General features: G+C 43.7%; 1 protein-coding gene across 3 annotated transcripts in view; it reads left to right on the forward strand.

Annotated features, from left to right (window-relative positions):
- Positions 1-25,670, forward strand: part of Lrba (LPS responsive beige-like anchor protein) — a 495,461-nt gene that overhangs the window by 51,695 nt on the left and 418,096 nt on the right. For 2 of the 3 annotated variants that reach the window (XM_060378522.1, XM_060378523.1), the window contains exons 4-14: positions 4,108-4,203; positions 6,675-6,796; positions 6,884-7,010; positions 7,529-7,648; positions 9,116-9,262; positions 12,130-12,327; positions 12,484-12,617; positions 16,836-16,944; positions 17,322-17,474; positions 22,792-22,960; positions 25,549-25,628. In XM_060378522.1, the coding sequence (XP_060234505.1) occupies positions 4,108-4,203; positions 6,675-6,796; positions 6,884-7,010; positions 7,529-7,648; positions 9,116-9,262; positions 12,130-12,327; positions 12,484-12,617; positions 16,836-16,944; positions 17,322-17,474; positions 22,792-22,960; positions 25,549-25,628 (1,455 nt within the window). Of the gene's footprint in view, positions 1-4,107; positions 4,204-6,674; positions 6,797-6,883; positions 7,011-7,528; positions 7,649-9,115; positions 9,263-12,129; positions 12,328-12,483; positions 12,618-16,835; positions 16,979-17,321; positions 17,475-22,791; positions 22,961-25,548; positions 25,629-25,670 lie in introns of those variants that run through there. The other variant, XM_060378524.1, reaches the window with a different exon arrangement.

The following is a 25,670-nucleotide window of genomic DNA, read 5'->3' on the forward strand; positions in this document are numbered from 1 at the left end:
GGTGTGTGCCCCCATGCCTGCCTCTAAAATGTGGATTCTGGGGCCTGAGCTCTGGTCTCCGTGCTTGTGCTCTGAACACTTTCCTCACTATCCTGTCTCTCCAGCCTCCTTCCACTTAAACATTCTTTTATATTCATATTTTCATTTTGCTTCTTGACAATGTTAAAAATCACAATGATGATAATGATAATACCAAGTAATTATTTTTTAAAAAAATATTTTATTTATTTATTTTGTATGAGTGCTCTATCTGAAGAGAGTACCAGATCTCACTATAGATGGTTGTGAGCCACCATGTGGTTGCTGGGAATTGAACTCAGGACCTCTGGAGGAGCAGACAGTGCTCTTATGTGCTGAGCTATCTCTCCAGCCCCAAGAAGTATTTTTATCTCTATGGTTCTGTACTTTCACCATTTTCCAGAACAGTACTTTATACATTGATGTTTCTTCCTGGCTATAGGTTCCTTTTACGACATAGTTAGATAAGATAGAGTGATGTGTATGTTGTTGGTTTCCTTAAGGTGATTAGACCGTTTGTGAGGCCACCCATGCGACTTCCGTCAGGACAACCTTTGTTTTTTACCTTTTCCCTTTCTGGTGTAGCATGGCTTGTTGCACTAGGGCTGGTTCTCCTTACTACTGAAACCTGTCTGTTCCAGAGTCTGGGCCTGACGGGGGAGCATGAGGGGACTGTGAGTCTGTAGCTGGGAAGGTCAGGACTCTTCTGACTTGGAGCTGCCGGTGTCTTCTCTGCCTGTTAGCTGTGACACTGTTGCTGAGCTAGGCATCTGGGCTTTTCCTCTGCACAGCCCCAGAGAGTCTGCGGCACTCTGCTTTCGCTGCACTCAGGGCTCTCTCTCTGAATCTCTGTAACTCCTTCATGTGCTGTTTGGGTTCCTGTCTGTGTAGTGATGAGTTGGCTTCAGAAAGGCCTGTTAGTGTGTTTTCTTTCCTGATAGGGTGCATTGTTAATCTGCCTTTCTTCAGGTCTGAAAATGATTATTGCATACATTGTATCGTTTTCATCTTGTTTTTGGTGCTGTTTTTAAGTGTAGGCCCAGTTTGTGCTATGTCAGGAAGAGGCCCTGTACTGTTTAAATAACTTATCTAGAATATCTGATTAATAAAAAAAGCAAATAAAAAAAACCGTAAAGGTTATAGACAGATACTTATTTGTAGACATGGAAGCTCTAGGAACCCAGGATAATTAATGGGATATTCATGAAAAAGAATATTGACATGTCACCTTTTATCTATAGTATTATTAAAATACAGTGGTGATGAGCAGCTGGATAACTATGGTTGATAAACTTTGTGTGGTTGTGTTTGGACTGAAGTGGGGTAAAGGGTGAAGAGAAATCTGGTACGCCTCAGTCACATACAGTATCCAGTGAATTAATAATTCTAAGTGCCTAGCCATAGTCCTACAAGGAAATGTACATGAAGATGCTCATCTGAACATTGTTTTTAAAAAATATGTTAATTCCAGGTATTTTGATCTTACTTCCTCCACTACACCCCCCGCCTTCCCCTGAGAACCCCAGTTTGATAGCCGAGAACCATCAGCATCTGTGATCTATGCTCATCACAAGGACAGGCTGCCCGGACTGGATATTTTCAAACACTTACGCTTTAATAGTTCCATACATGATATGATCTGATCATGCTTCTCCCATGACCCTCTGTTATGCAGAGTCAAATACTGTGTAGCAGCTCACAGTCACTGCACAGAACTGGAAAGAGGAGGGGGGTGCGGAGTGCCGCCCTCACTGAGAAGGTCTGTTGGGAAGGGGAAGGGAAGGGAAGCTTCTCCAGAGGACCCTCCCTGGGTGTGCCAGCACGCTCCAGGGAGACGCCACACCCAGGAGCAGGTGGCTAGCACAAGACGAGCTCTCTTTTGTGTGTGTGTGAAGTTTGGTGTTTATTTTTGCTTTGATTTTCATTATTATTATTATTAATTTTACTTTTTTTCTCTTGATTTTTGTTATGGGGGCATTGAGAACACATGACGTAGGTTGTTAGTGAGGTGCAAAGGACCAGGGAGAAGTTGGGGGAGGGGAAACATGGTCAAAATACATTGTGTGGAAAAAAATGTTATATGGAAAAGATAAATCAATGTGAAAGTATAGGAAGAGAGTAATGAATCAGCTGAATTACATATGTAATGTAAAGTCATTCAAATGCTAAAATAGTACACTTTTTTACATTTGTGTGCGCGTGTGTGCGCGTGTGCGTGCAAGCACGTGCGCCATTATGATGTTTGCCAGGCACAGGGCAGCCTGCAGGAGGTGGCTCTCCTTCCATGTGTGTTCTGGGCTTGAACCTGGTTGTCAGTCTTGGTGGTGGCACCTTTAACTGCTGAGCCTGTTGACAGGCTCAGAGACCCTGTGGACAGACTGCGTGACAAACTAGATGTGTCGAGGTAGCTGTCCACGGTGAGTGGGTAGAGCAGGCCCAGGAGACGCCACTGACAGAGTCACTCACAGCTCTCTGTAGTCACACATGCAGCTGCTTCTGCTTTGATGGCGAGAGCAGAGTGAAGAGGACCTGTTTCTAAGTCCACGCACACGCTTATGGTTTTTACTGTCGATTGTGCGTGTGGAATGAGGGCATTCATGAGCATGGCTATTTGTAAGGATCTTGAAATAGAACATTTTTTTCCTCAAAGGATTGCCAGTCTGGTACGCTACAACAGTGTCTGTGGGTGGGATCAACTCATTATGTTCTTTTGTTGATTTGTTGACAGGAAAGGGAATTTGGAGGAATGATTTTTTTTGATAGAAATGGTATAATATTCTAGTTGTGTTTGATGTTGCAGTTATTTTTTTGTTTATTTTTCTTTGAAATATATTTAAAATGATTGTGATTATAGTTACTTCTTATTAAGCAGACCTTTTTGTGGTTGATTAAAATTATTTCTTAGATTGAAGTTTTTCCATTTCCTAGTAAGATAAAAGGCTACTGAACTTTTACATAGTAATAATAACTTAGAATAGTGAACGAAACAAGATGGGAGCAAACCAATTATTTCACCTGTAGTTTGAGACTGTTTTCAGCTTGTAATAAAGAAGAGTGAATGTTCTTATTTTTTAAAATATTTTTACTGTATTTCCTTATAGACTGATTAAGATGGTAATACGTATCTGATTACCCCTCGCTCACCTTATAAATATTAATGAGATTTTTATTTTAGTTCTTGATTGTTTCATGTACTAAATATTTTTGTGGGTCAAAGAAACATTGAAAGAAATATAATATGCTCTTTATATATGCTGTGTATTTGAGGCATATTGTAAAATGAAATGTGCTAGGGAAATTTAATCACGTCTTTGAAAGCAGAAAAGGCTGCCCTGATGAAGTGGACTTTAAGATAAGCTTTGAAGGGTCTGAAGGATTTCCTTGGTTGGCAGTAGAGTGAGGGAGGCTTAGTGAGGACGTTTTAAACAAAAGGAATAGCTTGTATGAAGGCAGTGTTGTGGGAAGGATTCTATGAGGAGGCATGTGGGTAGCTTCCAGGAGGCAAGGATAGCCAAATGAGGTTGGAGATGCAGACTGATCTGACAGGCCATTTTAAAGGTGGTCTCTACTAAAGACAGGAGAGTGAAGGCGAAATGTAACTGCTGAAAGCATCATGGCCACACCACGGGCTCTAGAGTCAGACTGAGCTCCGCCCTGGCCCCACCAGTTACTGTACGACCCGAAGCCTGCCTCTGCCTCAGAGAGTTAACACAGCCACCATGTAGGGTGCTTGTGAAGTTGAAGTATTGTGACTTTTTAAAAGCACCTTTGGCATGGAAACATATTTAGTGTTTGTTAAGATGTATAGAGAGTTGGTGACAGTTTGTAAATTTTAAAGCTCAATTTTTGAAGTATTTGAGGTGTGAAAAATATTAGATTATATTTACTAACAACAAATGTGTACTGTTACAGAAAAAAAAATCACAGAATTCGTTATATTGTGAAGCTATTTGAAGATAGCATTGTTTGCTCTTATACCTTTTGGCTCATAGCATTATTCAGGCATTCTTGTATATATTCAAGCGTGACTGTCTTTGGGTGTGTTTGTTCCATGGAGAACAGAGTGACTAATAAACCATTATTTTACAGCCTCCACATGCTGGGAAGCTGTTGTCGGTGTTAAAGCATATGCCTCAGAAGGATGGTCCTGATGCCTTCTTCAGCTTCCCAGGGCGGAGCGCTGCAGTAAGTAGACAGACACGCACGAGGCCCACACTCGAGCTCTCCCTTCCCATACTTCCTGGAAGTGTAGCCCTGCCATCACAAGGTTCCCTGTTAGTCAGAGGCTTTTCCATAGGAGTCTACTTAATCCTTAGAACTTAATCCTTTCTCCTCGCTGTTTGCGACACAGAGAAATTGATGCTTAGAGCATTTGAGAAAGCTGCCTGCTCAAAGCTTGGTTCAGTAAAGGAATAACAGCCTTCCTTTCATCTGTAGTTACACTATTCTGTGAATTTATCTTTGTAGCTGTAATGTGGAACACTGTAAGTTTCTGTCTTTCTGAATTGTTTTTTTAGCCTTATGTATCATTTCTTTTGCCTTTTTTAAATACTCCTGGTATATAGAAAGAATAACACTTCAAAATCCTGCTTTGGAATGAATTCTTTTCTTTTCCACTTATGTATGTATGTATGTATGTATGTATCTATCCATCTATCTATCATCTAATCTCTTTTTTTAGATTTATTTATTTTACATATATGATTGTTCTGTCTGTAAGAGACTTGCATGCCAGAAGAGGGTATCAGATCCCTGTATAGATAGTTGTGAGCCAATATGGTTGATGGGAATTGAACTCAGAACCTCTGGGAGAGCAGAGGGTGTTCTTAAGCACTGAGCCATCTCTCTAGCCCTCTATTTAATCTCTTTACAGCCTGATCCTACCCTGTCCCTCCTCTGCTCCCAGTCATACCTTCATGCCTCTCTTCCTTCATTTTCCTCTCTTCTACTTCTCAGAGAAGGAGAGGCCCCCAAGGGGTGCCAACCCGCCCTGGCACCTCCAGTCACAGCAGGACTGAATGCATCCTCTCCCACTGAGGCCTTGCAAGGCTACGCAGCTAAGGGAAAAGGATCCAAAGGCAGGCCACAGAGTCAGAGACAGCCCCTGCTTCTGTTGTTAGGGGACCCACATGATGACCACGCTACACATGTGTAGGGTTCGAAGTCCAGCTTCTGCCTGCTCTTTGGTGGGTGGTTCAATCTAAATATATATACATATTTTTTAGCACACATTTTTTTGAGCTAGGGTCTTGCTGTACAGTTTCAGGCTAATAACAAACTCTTGGTATAGCCCAGGCTGGCCTCAGACTGGAGCTCTTACTGTCTGTTGAGTAAGCCCCGCCTCTTCAGTGCTGGGCTTTCAGCCGGATGCCCCACAGCTGTACATAATAGGCCTGGCACTGAGGCACGTCCTTAGCCCCTTGTCTGCCCTGTTCCTGTTTATAAATAAGATCACCATGCATGGTAGTGACACTTGCAGTGCCGCAGCGTGCTGTGAGTGCAAATACGTACTGTAGGTGTGTTATTTGTAGAGTCTCCAAACAATTCATTATTATATCAGTCAGTCTATAATAAATTGTTTGTTAGACGGTCTTCAACCTTTTCTTTTTATGAGCTAGTTTTTCATTCATTTATTACTTTGCTAATTATAAAATCTTGCTTGCTTTTTTGGTTGTGTAGTTAGGCACTGTCTGCTAAAAGATAAGAATATACTTTTGAAGGACATTTGTAGTGTGTTGATTCATGCCTATAATTCAAAAATTTTGGAGGTGGAAGTGGAGGTGGGAAGGTCAGTAGGTCAAGGTCATCTTCAGCTACCTAGGGAATTTGAGGCCAGCTTGGGCTCCATGAGGCCCTGTCTCATTAAGAGGAAATGAAACAAAACAAAACTAAATACTTTGGTGATATTTGATTTGTTGTTTGGGGACTTTTTATTTTATCTTATTTTTTATTTTACCTTGTTGCCCAAGCTAGTGTCCTACTTAGGGTCAGCTTAGAGTCCTCTGCCTTAGCATCCTCAGTGTCTGGTTGGTTTATTTGCGGTAGTGGCCCTTACTAAATTGTCGCGCGTCATGTAGACCAGGCTGGCCTTGACCTTCCAGAGATGCACTTGCTTATGCCTCTCGAGTACTCGGGTTAAAGGCGTGTGCCGCCACACCCAGTTGATGGTGCGCTGAAAGCGTTTAGACTGAGTGGTAAAGCCCCGTCTCAGGTGGCCTATGAGTACCATTTTGAAAAACGTATGAAATAATCGTGTTTAGTTTTATATTTGTGGTTTACAGAAATAACATACACTAAACCTTTTAACTTCTTTCCATCTGTCCTTTTTTTTTATTTCTTGTTTGATCTCAGTACTATTTCTTTAAACTAGAATCTTTCTGGCTATGACTGTAGTGAAAAAAGAAGTAGACATGCGTTTGATCACAGCAGGCTACACTGAATGTTTCATTTTATTAATTAATATTTACTAATTTTTATCTGGGAAAATTCAGTAGTGCAAAAAAGTTTTCTTCCAAATAAAGTCTGCTTTGAGATGTTTTTATAACTTAAAGTAACATAAGACAGGCAAAACACACATAGCATTGTAAAGTCTCATTTGTATGAGTTCAGTAATAAAGTTTTTCATGCAAGTTAGTGACTACATTTCTTTCCTTCAGGCTATTGCACTACCTCCTATAGCCAGATGGCCTTACCAGAATGGCTTTACATTTCACACCTGGCTTAGAATGGATCCTGTAAATAATATTAATGTTGACAAGGATAAACCATATTTGTATTGGTATGTATCTGTAGAATTGATTAGTGCTAATACCTTATTTTGAAAATGATAACATTTAGAGGTAAAATGAAAACTTACTCTTCATAGTTTCAGAACCAGCAAAGGTCTCGGCTATTCTGCTCACTTTGTTGGTGGCTGTTTGATCATAACATCAATAAAGTCAAAAGGAAAAGGCTTTCAGCATTGTGTGAAGTTTGACTTCAAGCCACAAAAGGTACGTGACCTCCTGAGCCTGCCCCTCTGAGAAGCTGTGCAGCCTGCCAGGTGCTGTTAACCGCTGGCTTTGTGGCTGTGGGCGCTTTCCTAGAAAGGTAGTGTGAACTTCCATGGTTGGGGTTGTGGAATAACTGAATATTCAGTTATCTATAGATTTGATGAGAGATGCCAGGAGCAAAAAGAGAGCTGCTTCGCTGCTGTCTGTGTGTACACCCTGCAGGTTAGAGGTCAGTCAGCACTAACGTCTGTAGAAGGTGGTCGCAGGTGTATTCAGCGAGGGTGGGAAAATAGTGAACATTTAAAGAAGACAGTTTATCTTTCAAAATTTTCATAATGCTACTTTGGAAAAATCATCAGTGATTAGGATCAATCTGCTGAGGTTTTCCCTGAATAAATGCTGTTCTAGAGGTTGAATGTTGGACTAGTAAGAGTACTCCAACTTTGTTTCTAAGTTTCATTAAAGCCCCACCCTTGGTGGCCGTGGTATTAAGGGAGTCTCTGTCTCTGTTCGCTCAGTGGTACATGGTCACTATAGTGCACATTTACAACCGCTGGAAGAACAGCGAGCTTCGGTGTTACGTCAACGGCGAGCTTGCGTCCTACGGGGAGATCACATGGCTTGTCAACACCAGTGATGTGAGTACTTTGAAGATGTGCTTCTTAGGGTTTCTATTGCTGAGGTAAAGCACCCACAACAGCTCGGCAGGGAAAGTTCTTTGCACTCCCACGTCACTGTTCATCATTGAAGGAAGTCAGGGCAGGAACTGACGCCAGGCCATGGAGGCCACTGTCTCCTGGCTTGGGGCTCTGGCCTTGCTCAGCCTGCAAGAGCCCAGGATACCTGGGCACATGTACTGCTCACAGGCCTGGACCCTCCGTGCCCATCATCGACCAGAGACTGCCGCACAGGCCAGTCTACAGGCCAGTCTCCTGACGGTATTTTCTCATCTGAGGTAGCTTTCAGACGTCAGCTTGTGCTGACAGAACTAATCAGTACACTGTGAAAAGCTATTATTTTGAAGAGATGAAATTTATAAACGAGAATATTTTAAAATCTGCGTATACATTTTGACCACTATAATGTATTTTTATACTATGTTAATTTTTTGATAGAACTTGTTGATTTATCAGCTAAGGTATTTCTCATATTTTATCTTAAAATATTCTGGGTAGAGGGAAAGATTATTATTTTGTAATAAGTTAGATGATGCATGCGCACACTTTGCATACGCTTTAAAGCTGCTTTGATACTATTGTTTTTATTATGTTTTTAGAATTCAGAGATTAGAATGGAAATAGCAATGATCTTATTTCTCTCATCCAAACCTTCTTTTTATAGAAACAGTAAAAACCACTAAGGAAATTGCTTCACAGTGTGCCACTCAGCCAGCATTGTAATGTTGGTAGTGTTAGCCTGAAGAGCTTGGGATCTGTCAGACGCGGTTCTGAGTCTTGGTCTCTCACCTCCTCAGGGATGATCTTGCTCACTTTCCTCCTGAAAATAGTATGAAACATGGAATCACAGGACACTGTGGGGATGGGAGACAAGATAAGCTTCCTTAGTCTCCAAGTCTTTGTAAATGAGGAACACCAATCTTTTTATGGTAAAAATGGTGCAGTGAGAAGGGTCACATGACCCAAACCAAACTCATGATTTTCCTGCTCTATGTGAAGCGTTCTGTTGAACTGAGATGTTTAACCTACTAGTATCACATCAGCTTGTTTGAGTCTTTCTGTTGTCTCCTTGTTAACAGGTTTTATTTATGATAACTTAGAAAACTTGTGTTCTTCCATTTTCAAGATGCCGTTCCCAATGCCCACTTCAGGTGTGAAGGAGTGAAGTGCAAAATGAATTGTTATACTCTCTTCGTACATAGTTTAGAAACACAGATATCCATATGTGCATTTATCCGCCTGTGTCTTGGCTCTTTTACTTAAAATATATACCCCAGCTCTATCTACACTGTCAAAATGACAGTTTTTAATTCATTTTAATGGTCAGAGAGTGTTTTGTCCTCTGTAGGTGCTGTCTATCACTCCTAGAGTGTATGATGTTTTGTTTGTTTGTCTGTTTGTCTTTAATAAGCCTCTTTTCTTTTATAGACCTTTGACAAGTGCTTCCTGGGCTCATCAGAAACGGCCGATGCCAACCGGGTGTTCTGTGGTCAGATGACTGCGGTCTACCTTTTCAGCGATGCTCTCAATGCTGCTCAGATCTTCGCCATTTACCAGCTGGGCCTGGGGTACAAGGTACAAGCTTCCTGTCCACTGCTCGGTGTTTGAGAGCCGTTTGGGCTGGATCTGAAGCTGGCTTAGACCCAGGGAGCTGCACCTTGAGCAGTTATAGTGTATACCAGGGCACTGGGAGCACGGGGCAAAGGGTACTTCACACTTTGAGAGGATTGCAGCATACCTGAAGCTGCTGGGAGGGAGTGTGGAAAGTTATAGCTCAACTTTCAGTTTTACTTCATGCTCTTTTTCTTCAACGAAGGCAAATCTTCCTTTAAGGTGACATGAAATTGTGCATAGTCGTAATATCAAAATATAGGTATGCATTGTGTTATGTTTAAGTCAGGATCAGCATATCTGTCTCCTCAAGCATTTATCATTCTTGATAAAGTGTTCCTATTTTTCCTTTGCTTTTCTGAAATATAGATTATTCTTTTTATAGTTACTCCACTGTACAGCCATGCACTACAACTTTTTCTTTTGTCTGTGTAAGTTAGCACCCATTGACCATTCTCTCCACCACCTCGGTCTCCAGTGGCCATCGTTCAGCTTCCAATTTGTAAGATATTGACAGTCTTAGATCCCTTAGTATGAAGGGGATCATGGGGCAATTATTTGCCTGTGTCTTGGGTTATTTCACTTAATATATGTCTTCCAGTTCTATCCACATTGTCAAACTGACATAATTTAACTCATTTTAATGGCCAAATAGTATTTCATCCTCTTTCTCTGTGCGTGTGTGCGTGCGTGCGTGCGTGCAGACCAGGCTAGCTTTGAACTCACAGAGATCCTCCTACTTCTGCCTCACTAGTGTTAAGGATTTAAAGGAAGTGCTATGGTGCCCAGCCCATTTTTTTTATCTCCTAATAAGTATTTATTTGTAGTTCATGGCAGTTGTGAATAACGTTGTTATAATCATGGAAGTGCAAGTGTCTCTTTGATATCATTGTTTCATTTGCTTGGATATATATACTCAGGAATGGGATTGTTCCTACTGGAGGAATTTTTATAGCTTTCCTTCCCTCCTCCCACTTCTATTGAGACAGGGTCCTAAGTATTCCAAGCCAGCCTTGTACCTAGTTGTACCTAGTTGATGCTGGCTTTGAATTCCTGGTCCTCTTGTCTCCACCTCCCAAGTACAGGGATGATAGGTGTTTGTCACTGTGGCTGGCCTCCCTGTGGTTGTAATTTGGATTTCATACTGAAGGTCTCTGTGCTGCTGTGTGCTAGCCATGTATTTGTGAGTTTTCACTTTTTTTGTGATTGATATTCTTACTGGGTTTCAAGAGTTCCGTAAATATTGTGAACATAATTTTATAAATTTCTCCTGAGGTTTTTTTTTTTTTTTTTTTTTTTTTGAGACAGGGTTTCTTTGTGTAGCTCTGGATGTTCTGGAGCTCTGTAGACCTCGAACTCAGATTCACCTGCTTCTGCCTCCCAAGCACTGGAATTAAAGGTGTGCTCTACCATACCTGGCTCAGGAGTTTGATTTTTATCAAGAATCATTTTCTTTGCTTTTTTGTGTTCTTATAAATATTTGACCAGAATATTAGAAAGATTTTCTTAGTTTTATTATTTTAATATTTTTGTGTTACTTTGTGGTTCATTTTGAATTTGTCTTTTTTTATGAAGTAAGGTAAAGGTTAATTTTTTTTCTCTCTTATGTAGTATGGTCTGATTGTGTATTTCTCTAAAATTCATTGAAGCTTAACTTTCAAGGAGGTGATGTCAAGAGTTGAGATTTGTGGGATGTAACTAGGTCGTGAAGGCTCATCCCCATACATGAGGTAGTGTCCTCGTAAAGAGCTTGAGGACCCTCTTCTTCTTCAGTGTCCTCCCATGGTCACAGCTGTGGTTGGACCACAGTGATTAGGCAGCGGAACCCTGAGAAATTACCTAGAAGGGATTTTTTTTTTTTTTAAAGAGCTGGAATAGATGTTGACAATTAGTATCCTCTAATGTTCCACCCCCCCCAAACTCTTTTTTTTCTTTTTTCGTTTTCTCTGGGCATTTTTCAGGTTCTTTTCTATTCCCGACTCACATAACTGGGGTAGAGCCGTTCTAGCTTCTAAAAAATGATTTGTTTATTTTTATTTTATGTGCATTGGTTGGTGTTTTGCCTGCATGTATGTCTGTTTGAGGGGTCAGATTCCTGGAATTGGAGTTATACACAGTTATGAACTGCAATGTGGGTGCTGGGAATTGAACCTGGGGCTTCTGGAGGAGCAGCCAGTGCTCTCAAGCACTGGGCCATCTCTCCAGCCCCTTGTATGCCTTCTTTCACTGATCAAAACATTGTTTTGTGATGTGTGACTGTATAAAGTAATCTTTGACTGCACTAAGGAACACACAGATGCCAATACAATAATAGTAGGAACTTGAGTGTATACTTTGAGTGTCGGTAGAGCAAACAGTAACTGAGGTCCACAAGAAAACAGGATGTGGACAACTGGAGAACAGGTGAACCACCGTACAGAGCACTATGGCAGCAGCATAGTGCACATTCGTCCTGGGAGTGCACGGGAGAGGCTTCAAGCCAGGCTGCCTGCTGGGCCACAGAGCATGCCAGTAAGTGAAGGCATTGAAGTCACTGAATATACTTTTGTGACTGATAAAATGAGTCTAGAAAATTTGGAAAAATCTGTTCCATGTGGAGATTAGACAGCAATCCCTTCACCAATCAGTGAGTGGAAGCAGGTGACGAAGAGATAGCTGGACAGTGAAATTTGATGTGATTCAGCAACAGTGTCAGGAGGGCGAATCATGGGGGTTCTCACGTGATGTGGCCAGCTCACCTGGTGGGTTAGATTTTGTAGTTGGGTTCTTTGTGTTTAGAGTTTCTTATGCAGTGTGTATGTTAACTTTCTTTTTTCTTTTTAAATTAACAGGGTACATTTAAATTTAAAGCAGAAAGTGACCTTTTCCTGGCTGAACATCATAAACTTTTATTGTACGATGGCAAGCTGTCCAGTGCCATCGCCTTCACGTATAATCCGAGGGCCACAGATGCCCAGCTGTGCCTCGAGTCATCTCCCAAGGACAACCCTTCCATCTTTGTTCACTCTCCACACGCTCTCATGCTGCAGGTACTCCTCAGATCTCCTTATAACATACAAGTGGGTGTCAGCGAGTTAAACATGCGGCATACGATATTTTAGTGTTCCTACATTTCCTACTGTATTTTCTTCTCAATGGCTTTAGAAGAGAAATCATGAACCCTTTATTGTGTTTTGTTTTCCCAGGATGTAAAGGCAGTTTTAACACATTCCATCCAAAGTGCCATGCATTCAATTGGAGGAGTGCAAGTTTTGTTTCCGCTTTTTGCACAGCTGGATTATAAGCAATATTTATCTGATGAGGTGGATCTGACTATCTGGTGAGTGTTTTGGCTTCTTTTTTTGATTGTTGTCTTTAAGAGGGTTTTTCTGTGTGTCCCTTACCCTGCTGGCCTGCAGGTCACCTGTAACTCAACATAACCTCAAGCCTGCCCTCTTTCTACCTTTTCTGTTTTCACAAGCCAGGAGTACAGGTGTGCAGCATCAGGCCTATTCATGATGGCAAAAGCATAGGGTTTTCTTTGCCATTCATTTTGTTGTAGGGTAACAATATTCTAGAGAAATTTATGTGTAAACAATACTGTAAATCTCCATGAATTATATTGTTATTGATATATTCTAATTTAGTAGTAGAAAAATTGAGAAACTCTAAAATACAATAAATGTTACCAAATAAAGCCAACATAGTGATAGTTGATTTATTCAGAGTGGTATATTTTGATTGGGCATGGTGGCAAAGCCTTTAGGGCCCGCACTTGTGAGGAAGAAGTAGGCAGATGACCGTGAATTTTAGCCTGCGTACACAGTGAGTTCTGGGACAGCAAGGGCTGTTTAGAAACCCTACTGTAAAAAATGGAAAAAAATAAACAACACACACACACACACACACACACACACACGCTGTTTAATATAATTTTAAAATACTAAAAATTTTTATTTGACAAGGAATAAAGGTTTTTATATTTTAGTTTGTTACTCATCCATTTGTATAATTGAAACTTAAAAATTTTAGTTGTAGGCAAGGGGGTTTTGTCTTCTTTTAAAAATTAGGTTGTAAATTGGCACATTTTATTTCCTGTGTTCTAGGGCTGAGTGTTACAAAGGCAGAGGCAGGTGAAGTCTGTGTTAAACTGTAGAGGATGAGAGCTGTCTGAATGAATGGATTTCTTGTGTCTGCATAGTCCAGTGAAGTTATGTATAGTCCGTGGTTATATTCATTATTGAGAAATTTCAGTGAGCTCTCTGTTCTGTTTTGAGTTCTCCTACATGTGACTTGAAATCTGTGACCCATGTATCCGAACTGAGGATGAGGCAGTTGTCTTCAGATTTTTAGGCAACAAATGTTTTCTGATTTTTTTCTAAGCTGGAATCAGATCTAGCATTTGCCAGCTCTATTAAGTTAAATAATTTATTTGTCTTTTGGGGATTTGCTGTGTTACCCAGGCTGGCCTCGAACTTACAAATGCCCCCCTTCCATTGCATGTGTGCATCACTGCACCTGGTGTGTTGACCAGGCTTTAAAATATTTAATTACTCAGCATAGTGTAATTGCTTCGGCAGGGTTAGTTTTCCTTTTCCATCCTTTCAGAGTCTTCGGTGTCGCGCAGCTCTGAGGGCGAAGGCCGGTCTTGCTGTCTGCCGTGGCCTCTCCTCGGAGCCCTTGAAAAAGCAGTGGGCACTAGTCCTCCATCTGTTTGGCCTTTTCGGGAGCTTCTAAGGGCTGTGGGTGGCGCAGAATGCTGTGTCCTCTGTTCACTTTTAAAATTCAAGACTGAAGGATCTTGACTTTCCTATGGAAAGGAGGAACAAACTACTTTTTTATTGTTTATGTTTTAGTTTTTAATTTTGGGTCTACAGAGTCTCACTCTGTAGACCTTCATCCCCCAGAAATCCTCCTGCCTCTGCCTCCCAGGTGCTGGGATTAACTGTGTGCACCTCCATGCCTGCTAAGAGCAGACTCTGTCCAGTCTGGAGCCCTGCTTATTTTGAGAACTTAAACCATATTCTGCTTGCTCTTTTTTTTTTTTTTTTTAATAATTTTTTATTTACTTTACATCATTGTTGTAGTTCCATTCCTCCTCCCCTCCCAGTACCACCTCCCTTTCTCTACATTTCCTCAGAAAAGGGCAGCCCATTTCTCAGCCAGCCCGGCTCATCAGGCTGCACCTGGACTGAGCGGACCGAGTGCGTCCTCTTTCCCTGTGGGCTGGCAAGGCCTGCTTGCTCTTCTGAATTTCTTTTGCTCCCCAACTTAGAAAAAATGAGTATGCTTGATTATATTGTTACACATATTCCTTTTTAAAAATACTTTTATTGATTCTTTGAAGGTTGTACACATGCATATGTTTCTTTTTTGATTTCAGAATAATTTTTATTTTTTCTCTTTCTTTAATTTTTTTTCATAGGATATAGTATGATCATACTCATTCCCCTTCCCCAAGTCCCCCTAGATCCTCTCTACCTCCCTACTCACCCCACTTCATGTTTTCTCTCTTGGAAAACAAAGAACCAAAAAAATGATAGTGAAAACAGACAAAACCTTAATGAGATAAGCAAACAAACAAACAAACAAACAAACCGAACCAATGCAAAACCAAACCAACCCAAAACCATGGAGTCTGTTTTCTGTTGGCCAAACACTGGGCATGGGGCCTACTCTGCTCAGTGACGTGCCCTTAGAGAAAACTGACGTGCCCTTTTCCACCAGCCATCAGTTGTAAAAGCTTCCTGATCTAGAGTGGGACTTTGTATGCAATTTTTCTCCATCTGGGATTTTTTTCTGGTTTCAGTTTGTGTGGGTCTTATGCATGCTGTCATGGTGTCTCTGAGTTTATCTGTGTTATCACCCCTGCTGTGTCTGGAAGACCCTGTTTCCTTGCCATCATTCACCACCTCTGGCTTCTAAGAGTCTTTCTACCTCCTCCTTCCTCTACGTAGGTCCCTGAGCCTTTGGGGAGGGGTTTGATAAAGACTGCTCATCCAGAGCTGAGTTCGCCAAAGCCTGTCACTCTCTGCACAATGTCCAGCGGCCTGGGGGTGCTGAGTCCTGCTCTGATCTCTGGGTATAACAATAAGCCATTATTCTTACGTTCCCGTAGCAAAAATAGTAGTAGTAGGTTCCTCCGAGGCCAGGACTTCTCTGTCTCAGGTCCTTGGCCCCGTTAGCAGTGTTCATCTCATGGAGTGGCTATCTCAGAGGTGGCTGGTTCCTCTTCTAATCTTTGTGCTGCTGTTTAGGAGGCTCTCTTACAGGCAGAGTGCTGTTGTAAACTGCAGGGTCTGTAACTGGTGACATGGTGCTGACAGCATCTCTTCTGGCAGCCTGCGAGTACCTGCCAGCACCCTGAGTACTAGTGAGTAGTCGGGAGGCTTCTGCTCGGGCTCTAGCTTTTGAAGAATCTTTTTAATCGCTATTTTTACTCTTACAATTCATTCATTATATATCCTGATTGAAGCCCCCTCCCGCAACTTCTCCCAGTCCCACCCTGTCTTCATCTCCCCCCGTCCCCCGTCTCCCCTTCCCTAGTCCACTAAAATGGGGAGTTCTCGTCCCCTGCCATCTACCCATAGCCTATCAAGTCTCATCAGGACTGCCTGGATCCTCTTCCTCTGTGGCCAACAAGACCGAATCGCCAGGGGCGAGTGATCAAAGAACAGGCAACTGAGGCCATGTCAGAGGCAGCCCCTGCTCCCTATAATTAGGAACCAACATTAACATTGAGCTGCCAATTGGCTACATCTGAGGAGAGGTCTAGGTCCTCTCCATGCATGGTCCTTGGTTGGTTCATCAGTCTTTGCAGGACCCTGGGCTCAGGTTTTGTAGCTTTGTTGACCCTTTATTTCTCCATGTTTAGTGATCTGTGTTTTTTCCAGCAATGTGGCATTACTGTCAGCTTATAGAGGTAACCACCAGCCTTGGTAGGGCTCAATGGCCAGTGACTCAACAAGACAGAAGCCGTTCCTGGTGCTGGGTGGCATCATAATATGTCTAGTTAGAGCAGTGTCGTCTTCCTTTTATGGGGACTTAATTTCAATTCCTTTCATGTATGTACACATTTTAGGAAGCTTCTTCAGTAGCAGGTTTCCATGAGGCTTTTCAGAAGGCCTCTGGTGTGCTGTTCCTCCCATTCCTTTCCGTATCATTCCAGTTTCCCCTTTACCTTTTTATAGCTCTATATTCGTTAAGATCTTAATACCTTCATGACACATAGATCTTTTGTTTTCAAATGTTCATTTTTTCCTATGTTGCATGTTTGTTTCTAAGTTACTAATGTTTGTGATAAAATACATGAAATAGTGAGTGAACCTTGATCGTGCAATCAGTACTTTGTTCAGAAGTCATCTTGGAGATAGTACCAGTAGAACTTGCTTCTCTGTGTTTCCCCTGACTGAGCCAAGGAGTGTGCCTGCCAGGTGAGCGCTCTTGCTGAGCTGCGTCCCAGCCTGAGACCAGGAAAGTCTTGCTGAGATGAGTGTGTTGAGTGTGACATTTTCTTGCGGGGTTCCTTCTCGGACAGTCGCCTTGTGTCCTTTTCTAGCACGACCTTGCTGGCTTTCGTCATGGAGGTGCTGAAGGGCTCCCTCGCCATGCAGGAGCAGATGTTGGCTTGCAAGGGCTTCCTGGTGATAGGCTGCAGCCTTGAGAAGGTGAGTGCAAGTGATGTCCTGCAGCCTTGAGAAGGTGAGTGCAAGTGGTGTCCTGCAGCCTCGAGAAGGTGAGTGCAAGTGATGCCAGAGCTTCACTAGTTTGCAGGCCATGTCCTTGTTCTTCTATGTGGTTAGCCAATTCTGTCCGCAAGAACGTCTTCTTTGCCTATAGAAATTTACTTAAGTCAAAGTGTGGTTGCGTTTTCCCTTGCTTCCTGCCCTCTGTTCCAGAAGTGAGGTAGTGCCTAATGCCATCTTTAACCTTGAGCCTAGTTTGTGGACAACTTCTCTTTTGGTGCTGACAGCTTGTAATTTACTTGCCTTCCTTTGAGTTAGTACTAACCTTTCAACTTCTTTCCTCCCCTCAATCCCAACAGTCTTCCAAGTCCCATGTCAGCAGAGCAGTACTTGAACTTTGCCTTGCGTTTTCCAAGTATTTGAGCAATCTGCAGAATGGCATGCCCCTCCTGAAACAGCTGTGTGATCACATTCTCCTCAACCCCGCCATATGGATCCACACTCCAGCCAAGGTGATGCACAGTGATCCCGTTTTACTTTTGTTGTTGAGTCTTTTGTGTGTGAGAATTGTCTTTCCTTCTACATATGATAGGTAAGGTTTCAGTGGATGACCAGTTTTGATTAAGCGTAGTTATGCTTTTCAGGCAAATTTGCCAGTCAATGTACAGTTCTCTATTAGCTGTGAACTGATAGAGCCATGGTGTAAATGTGTGCACAGTGTCGTGTGCGCACACACACACACACACACACACACACATGTTCTCCCTCCCTTTTTCTCTCCTTCTTCTCCCCATTTCCTCACGTCTCCCCTTCTTCCTGTGGTCTGCCTCCTCTGGGCTTCTGCCAGCGTGCTGAGCTGCTGGGTCATTTTACAGCCACAGCTGAAATGCTGCCTCTTCTTGAAGGCATAATATAGTGGTCTCAGTAAATGTTAGTTTTAACATTAACTTACAGAAAATTCTTATGTGTTTGTCAAATAACTTAGTAGTACTTTGACAACAGGCGACTCTTCCTATTTGAACATAGGTGGATTTGTTACTACAGAGTTTGTGAACAAAATCTTTAACAAACCCTGGTCTGTTGTCCTAAAATTAATATTGAGCCTAACTTGAAATAAAGTTTTACCAAGTTGTGTAATTTCCAGTTTTTGTTAGAAATGGTGTTATTTTAACCCCAAGTTCCCACTTCCCTCTCCCGTTGCCCACTTGCTGTGTCCATCACAGCACATACTTACTCTAATTGTCAGGAAAAAATGTCTGCAGACTTTCTTTTCTCGGGTCATAATATCTTATTTTCAGCCAGTCTTTTCAAACGGTGAAGAGAAACGCAGCTGCCGACTCTGATTGCCATGTGGAAATCATCAGAGGAGGCAGCTGGAGGCAGCAGCGTTTTATCTCCAGGTGAAATTTGACCTCTTTCTTTTCCATGACCTTAGTCTTATTTCTTTTCAAAGATTGTTTCAAGTTACTTTAAAAATCTTTTACTAGACATTTTTTTTTTTTTGTCTTACTAGCCAGCATATTTGTAAGGCTTTGTGTCTCTTTTGAAGTTGTCAGGTGGTGTCTCATTACATACCTAGTTGTACAGGACTGGTTTTTACTTTAAATATAATCACATGGCTTCTCCATGTTTCTACTATTATCACACTTTTTTTTTATACTTTTAAATCTCCTTAAATACCTGTTCAGAGTTTATAATTGACGTAAGTTAGCACTCTCTGTCAGCTGTTTGCGTGGCATGTCCGTAAGGAATTCTATTCGCTCTAAGTCCGTTGTAAACACAGTTATGGACGCACTCGGATTGTCTGGCAGCCCCTGTAGCTGGGGGGTCAGCAAGCTGTTGGGGGGTCAGCAAGCTTTTGGGGGGTCAGCGAGCTGTTGGGAAGCTCGGGGCAGAGCATGTAGACGCCGGCTTGCAGGGGCCTGTGGGCCTCCCTGGAGTCAGGAGACCCTCTTCTGGCTCCTGACTCAGATGTGTGAGCTAGCCTCGGGCAGGGGTCGAGGCCCTCTTGTGTCACTCACCTTAGACCTGCTCCCAGGTGATGTCACTGTAGCCTTGAAGGAACTGTCAGTCTTTGGTCTGCAGTAATCTTTTGTTTATTCGAAGAGTTTGCGGGGTGACTGTGTGGTTCTGGGTGGAGTGGGGAGCCCGGCAGGCGATGGCGTTATGTGTGGAAGAGGTGAGGGAGGCTCCTTCCTAATTAATGTGGAGGCCTGTGCTTTCATTTATCAGTGTATGTTGCTGTTAAATCCAACACATTTTCCTTTCCATACTGTCATTCTTCATATTATCTGATTTTATCCACTGTCTATCTAATTTTAATTTTATTTAAGGAATCTTGTATATGTTGTTGTTTTTGAAACAGAGCTAGCTCTGTGAGTCCTGACTGGCCTCAGTTTCTCTTTGTGGCCTGCCAGTCTTGGACTCTGGATCCTCTTGCCTTTGTCTCCCAAGTTCTGGGATCACAGGTGAGCATCGCCACAGTGGACGTTCTTTATGTTCCAGGCAGGCCATTCTCATCAGGGCCCTTCTCAGTCTCTCAGACCTCATTTTCCTGTTACTTTCAGAGTGAGCTAGACTTTCAGCGAGCTTTAAGCCTTTCTGCTAACTCTAGGTCTTGTAGAATTCAGATATCCTTGGTTCAACAGCAGTTGCTGTAAGGATTCACTGGCACAGTGGTTCCCAGTCTTGGCTGCTGCTCAGTCAGTGGAGAAAAGCCTTTAAAAAGAAAAGTGCAGCAGAGTCCTACCCTGTCCTCTGCAGACTTCGGTTTCTTGAGTGTGGAGTATGACTTATGCTTCATAATTAAAAAGAGAGAGAATGATTTTCGGGTCCTTCCATGCACAGGTGAGTTTGGAAAATGGCTGCTCCATAACTAGGATACCATCTTTTTAGCTACCAGTTTTTCTTGTTGAAATTTCCTTTCCTGGTGTCTGCCTGCGCTGCTCCCTGCCTTCAAAGTCTTCCTCATGCTTCCTGATTGATGGAGCTTTCCCTGCAGACTCACTTTATCTCCAAAGCTCCTGGCTCTGAAGTCACCATGTCAGCAGTCTGAGCCACTTCCTTATGTTTTGCTTTGTGACCTTTTGTTGTTGTTGTGTCCTTAGGGTGCTGGTGACTGAGCCCAGTGCTTTCACACATGCCACACAAGGGCGTACTACTCAGCTGGCCCACCCTGCCACGCCTGCTCATGTCTGCTTTCATAGCTCGGATTGCTGTGTACCTTTCATCTCTAAGTGTGTTTTCGTGTGAGGGGTGGCTGTGTGTGTCATTATAATCCACAGCACAGTGCTGTGGATACAGGTACAGGGAAGTACTTCTGATCTGACATAAAGTGCTTAAGAATGTGAAGGATGCTGTAGGAAGTATTGTCTTGCTTTAGTGACAGAGTTTAGGCCACTCATTTTAACATCAGCAAATACAGAAACACGTGACCGTGCAGCGGCCTAGCTGAAATCTCAGCATAGTTTTGACTTTTCTAGGGTGCAGTTGTCTTCTAAACCTCAGCTTTATCTGGTTCAGCATCACCGTTTTTAGCACATCTGCTCTGAGATTACTGATTAGAGCTTAAGGTTGGTTCTTTATAGAGCATCCGAGGGATTTGGACCTAGTATTTGCTTGTTTAGACAAATTCCCCAGCAACAGTGAGTCTCAGCACAGAGTTGAAAATAAAAATGCTTTCTGTCCTCTTGCCCTTGCTTTCCCCAGGTCTGTTCTCCCCCATATTAACTCTCTGTGTCCCCAGGAGAGAAGAGAGAAACGGAGGGTGGGGGCGTCTGGGACAAGCTGGAGACTCCCAGGGCAGGCTCCTGGGAGGACGTGAGGGGTTCAAGGACTCCTAGTCGCAGAGGCCGCAGAGACTGAGGAGGCTCCTTTTCAGACGAGTCCTCCAGTAAAGGGAGGGGAACACCAACCCAGCCACAAAAACTTCAACCCTACATTCACCCTGCCTCTGAGCTGGGCAGGGAGAAAGAGCAGAGATTGAGGGAATGCCCAGCCAGTGCCTGGCCCAACCCAGGACCGACCCCGTGGGGAGAGACAGCCCCTGACACTATGAACGATACTCTGCTAAGCTTGCAGACAGGAGCCTGACAGAGTTGTCCTCTGAGAGACTCGACCCAGCAGTGCCAGGACTCACAGCCAAACATTGGGTGTCTTGTGGAAAAATGGGAGGAAAAAGAAAAGGACCTGGAAGTGACAGGAGCTCCACAAGAAGACAAACAGCCAACTAGCCAGGGCCCAGATGCTGAGATTGAAGCATCAACCAAGGACCATGCAGGAACTGGACCTATGTCCCTCTACAGAGATGTAGCAGATGAGCAGCTCATACTCCCTGCGGGTCCCCTAGTAGGGAATATTGGACACAGACTTATTTGTCAGCTTTTAGATGATTTCCCCCTGGTGGGACTGCCTTGCCAGGCCACAAGGGAAGAGGTCATGCTCAGTCCTGATGTAGCTTGATGAGCTGGGGTGGATGGGAAAGGGAGCTCCTCTTTTCTGAGGAATAGGGGAGGAGGAAGGTGAGGAAGGGCTGGGAGGGGGAGCGGGGTGGGGCTACAGTCAGGATGTAAAGTGAATCAAAAAAGTAATTAAAAAAAGAAAATAAAATGCCTAGTGTCCAGGAAGGCAGTGTAAACACTCCCTTGCAAACACATGGATGTGACTTAGTCTAGGGGAGATTGCGTGTGCTGGACGGCAGTTGTTCAGTTTATAAAATCCACCCACTAGCCAGACATAAAGAGTTGATGGGTGCAGCGTGGGAGTAGAACGAGTGTCGTCCTGGTTTTGCTGGACGTGTTGAGGGTAGCTGCTGCCGAAGAGCATGGTGTCGCTGAGACTGTGCGGAGATGAACTGTGCTGAGGGTTAGTACCTAAGCTCTTACTTTCTCTAATACGGTGAGAACTTTCATTTGAAGTGAATGTAGATGCGTACATTTCTGTGTGTTTTGTTCTTTGAGTCATACCAGCCTTTTTCTTTTTAAAACCTGTATGTGCATGTCTCTAAGTGCGTGCATGTTGTTGTGTGACCGGGGCGCCCTTGTGCCGTAAGCCCGTGTGGCAGCCAGAGGCCATTCTGCAGCATGAGGCTTACAGTTGGCTTCCTTTGAGATAGCGTCTCTTGTTTACTGCTCCTGTGCACGCAAGCTTGCAGGTGTCTGGGCTCCTCTCAGCCTCCCATGTCACCCCTGTGTAGGCGTGCTGATTACAGACTGTGTGTGGCTGCACATTGGTTCTGGGGATCCAAAGGCAGTTTCTCACACTTTCTCACCAAGACTTCTCCCTGTCCCAGCTTCTACTTTTTGGTAAAATATTGAAAGCATCTACATACTCAAAGCAATTATTTAAGGCAGACATGGTGGCCCTTAAAGTTTTAAATTTCAGGACCCAGGGGATAGAGGCAGTTGAATGCCTGTGAGTTTGAGGCCAGCCTGGTGTACATAGTGAGTTCCAGACCAGCCAGGGGAACATAGTGAGACTGTCTAAAACAAACAAACAAAGCCACCCACCCGTTGACCTAGAAAAACACACAAAACAAAACGATTGCTTAAACATTTATTATAAACTTACAGATGTTAGTGAAAAGTTGGTGCTCACTATATTGGGATAGAAGAATTAAAGAATTATTTCCATGGGATAATATAGCAGAAAGTTCCATATTTTGGATGTTTACTTTATAAGTTGTGTGTGTATGCTCGTGTGGTTTGATGTCTGATATGATGTCACCAAACACAGCATCTTACTTTTTGGAATAACTATAGTCCAGAACCCAGCCTGTGGGACAGGTGCCAGTGACCTTCTTTGACTGTGCTCTGCATTTTGCTTCTGTAGGTTCAGCTGATGCTCTACACGTACCTGTCCACTGACTTCATCGGTACAGTCAACATATACAACACTATTCGGAGAGTTGGGACAGTGCTGCTCATCACGCACACACTCAAGTACTACTACTGGGCAGTGAATCCGCAGGACCGCAGCGGCATCACCCCCAAGGGATTAGGTAGAGGCTGCTGTCTGCATGCTGTGTGCACGTGGCCAACCAGGGTGCCGAAGAAGCCAACAATAGATGTTCCGTTTTACTTGACGTGTATGAATGTTTGGTTTGCCCGTATGTCTGTGTACCACATGTGTGCCTAGTGCCTTCTGAGGCCAGAGGGGGTGTTAGACCCCTTGGAACTGGGGTAGGAGATTGTGAGCTGCCATGCTGGAAATGAAACCTGGGTGTTCTGGAGGAGCAGGTGTTCGCAAGCTCAGAGCCACTTCTCCAGCCCCTTCTGAGAGCATTAGTTTGTTGTCAGCGCTGCTGCCGACCTTGCGCTACTGCTGGAGGAATTTTACTCTTTTCAGGGGAGCTGTGGCTAAGCACATACCATCGGGCTAGTTGTGACACGTCTCCACAGAGAAAACACATGAATTGCTTAGTGGTGTTGGTGCTGAGATAACTGTAGTGAGTCACTGAAAGTGGAGCTTTGTGGAGATGGAAAGTTCTCGGAAATGCAGGGTGTTTCTGTTCACAGTAGCGGCATACTAAAGCTTTGAGATTTCAGTGATTGTTTTCCTTCATAGTCAGGACAAGTACAGCAAGGGTGACATTCTCCGAACACGCGGAAAGTTCATGGAGGAGGTCAAAGTAAAACTGTGAGGTGTGCAAAGCCCCCTTCGAGTTGGCTTGTGTTGAAAGAGAGCTGACCGGCTGACGCCAAGTGGCGGCCACAGGTGCAGCCGTGGCAGGTATTGGGCACATTTGTCTGTCCCCAGGATGAGCCTGTGCAGCCGCTCTCGGGAGTCCCTGCCTCTGTGGTGGTGAGCAGCCGCTCAGCCTGTGTGCCCTGCTGCTGTGAAGAGCGTTGCCCTGGATCAGGCATGCTCAAGTCTCTCTCTGTTGTCAGAGGCTTGGCTTGATCCTGTGCCTGCGTCTGTGGCAGCGATTGCACTGCTGGCCACACTCGGGGGTGCCTAACCTCCTCACTCATAGTCTGAGGTAAACAAGGGTTCTGTTCATGAATAACATTTAAAGATGGTTTCTTCAGATTACAGGAGCCGGAATACTGTGTAATGCCACTATTGTCACAGCTCTGACTGTTCAGTTGCTTACAAAAATAGGTTTTGTTCTTTTCTGCTACTTGATGTACCCTTCCAAGTTAGTGCCTCACTCTCTGAGAATGCTGCACCCCCAGCTGAGAGAGCTGCAAGGACACACCCCGCACCTGTGTGCAGGCTGGCTCGCACTGGCGCGTGCAGAAAGTCTACCGGGGAGGTCGCGTGCTGCGGGACCCTCAGTTCTGCTTGACGGCCGGTCTCATGCCCTGATCTTCATTTCCTAAGTACCTCGTGACTTCAGGGAGTCTCACAGATCGACTAAGGGAGCCGGACAGATTTAGTTCTCGTCTGTTTAGCTTGATGTTTGTCTAGGAGTTATCATGTGGAACACATTTTACACAATTTTCTTCCTACTTTAATTGATCTGTTCAAGGTCGTGGTGGTCTTGTGCTTTGGTGGTCTGGGCGCTAGCTGTAAATAGTGATTACTGGGGGGAACTTCAGGGTTTATGAGGCAAACAGGTCCCTAACTTGAGGTCGTAGAACAATAGTTATTTGGTTTCAGAAGTTTTGTACTTCAGAATGAGATGCCTGAGACATGAAAATTGACTTAATGTGAGCCATGTGTGACCAAGGCCTTGCCCAAGTCCTGGAGATGTCAGAGGTAGTCAGCGTAAAGTCTCTCTTCTTCTTTAGCAGCCTTGTGGGGTGACGCGTGCTTTCTGTGAGAGCTTAACCCAGTAGAAAAAGTCCTTTCATAGCCAGTTCACAGAATGTTTTACTGCGCAGAGTTTAGGTTTTCCTATACGTTTTAATGTTTTGGTAAATTTCTGTTAGCTTAGTAACAAGCCCTTTCAGAATAAAACATAAGTACTATTATCAAGTACAAATTTACCCCACATGCTTATTTGCAACATGTTGTGATCACGCTCGCTTGCCATGAGCGGATATCCCGTTCCTCTCTGTTCCTGCTGGCCCTGCTCTTCCCACCTAGTCCTCGCCTACTTTCACGCCTCTTGTAGGTACGCAAGAGTCCCAAGGCTGTGTCATGTCCAGCACACGATAGAATCGGTTCTGTGCTTTTGGAGTACTGGGCATAGAGTTTCCTGTGAAAGTGAATGGTTGGTTTTCAACAGGCATAAAGGGAAAGTCTCTTTAGGAGATTCTCTTTAGTGTGTGTGTGTGTGTGTGTGTGTGTGTGTGTGTGTGTGTGTGTATTTTGAGACAGGGTCTCTCTTTAGTGTGTGTGTGTGTGTGTGTGTGTGTATTTTGAGACAGGGTCTCTCTTTAGTGTGTGTGTGTGTGTGTGTGTGTGTATTTTGAGACAGGGTCTCACTATGTAGCCTTGGCTGGCCTAGAACTCAGTCTGTAGAACAGGCTGGCCTCAAACCCCGAGATCTGTTTCTGACTGAGAGCTGGGTGCAAAGGTGTGTAGCAGTGTGCTCAACAATGTTTCTTTTAGAAAGCGGGAAAGGTCTTGGAAAGGAAAGCTTTGTGTTGTAGTTAGCCTTGAGATCTTTAGAATACTAATTGTGTATGTCTTTTAAAGATGGACCGAGACCCAGTCAGAAAGAAATACTTTCTCTGCGAGCCTTCTTACTGATGTTCATTAAGCAGTTAGTGATGAAGGTAAGTCTGTTTCCTCCCCTGCCTCCTACTGCATGTCTTAGC

This window comes from Meriones unguiculatus, chromosome 2 (genome assembly GCF_030254825.1).
Source record: "Meriones unguiculatus strain TT.TT164.6M chromosome 2, Bangor_MerUng_6.1, whole genome shotgun sequence".
Lineage (NCBI taxonomy): Eukaryota > Metazoa > Chordata > Mammalia > Rodentia > Muridae > Meriones > Meriones unguiculatus.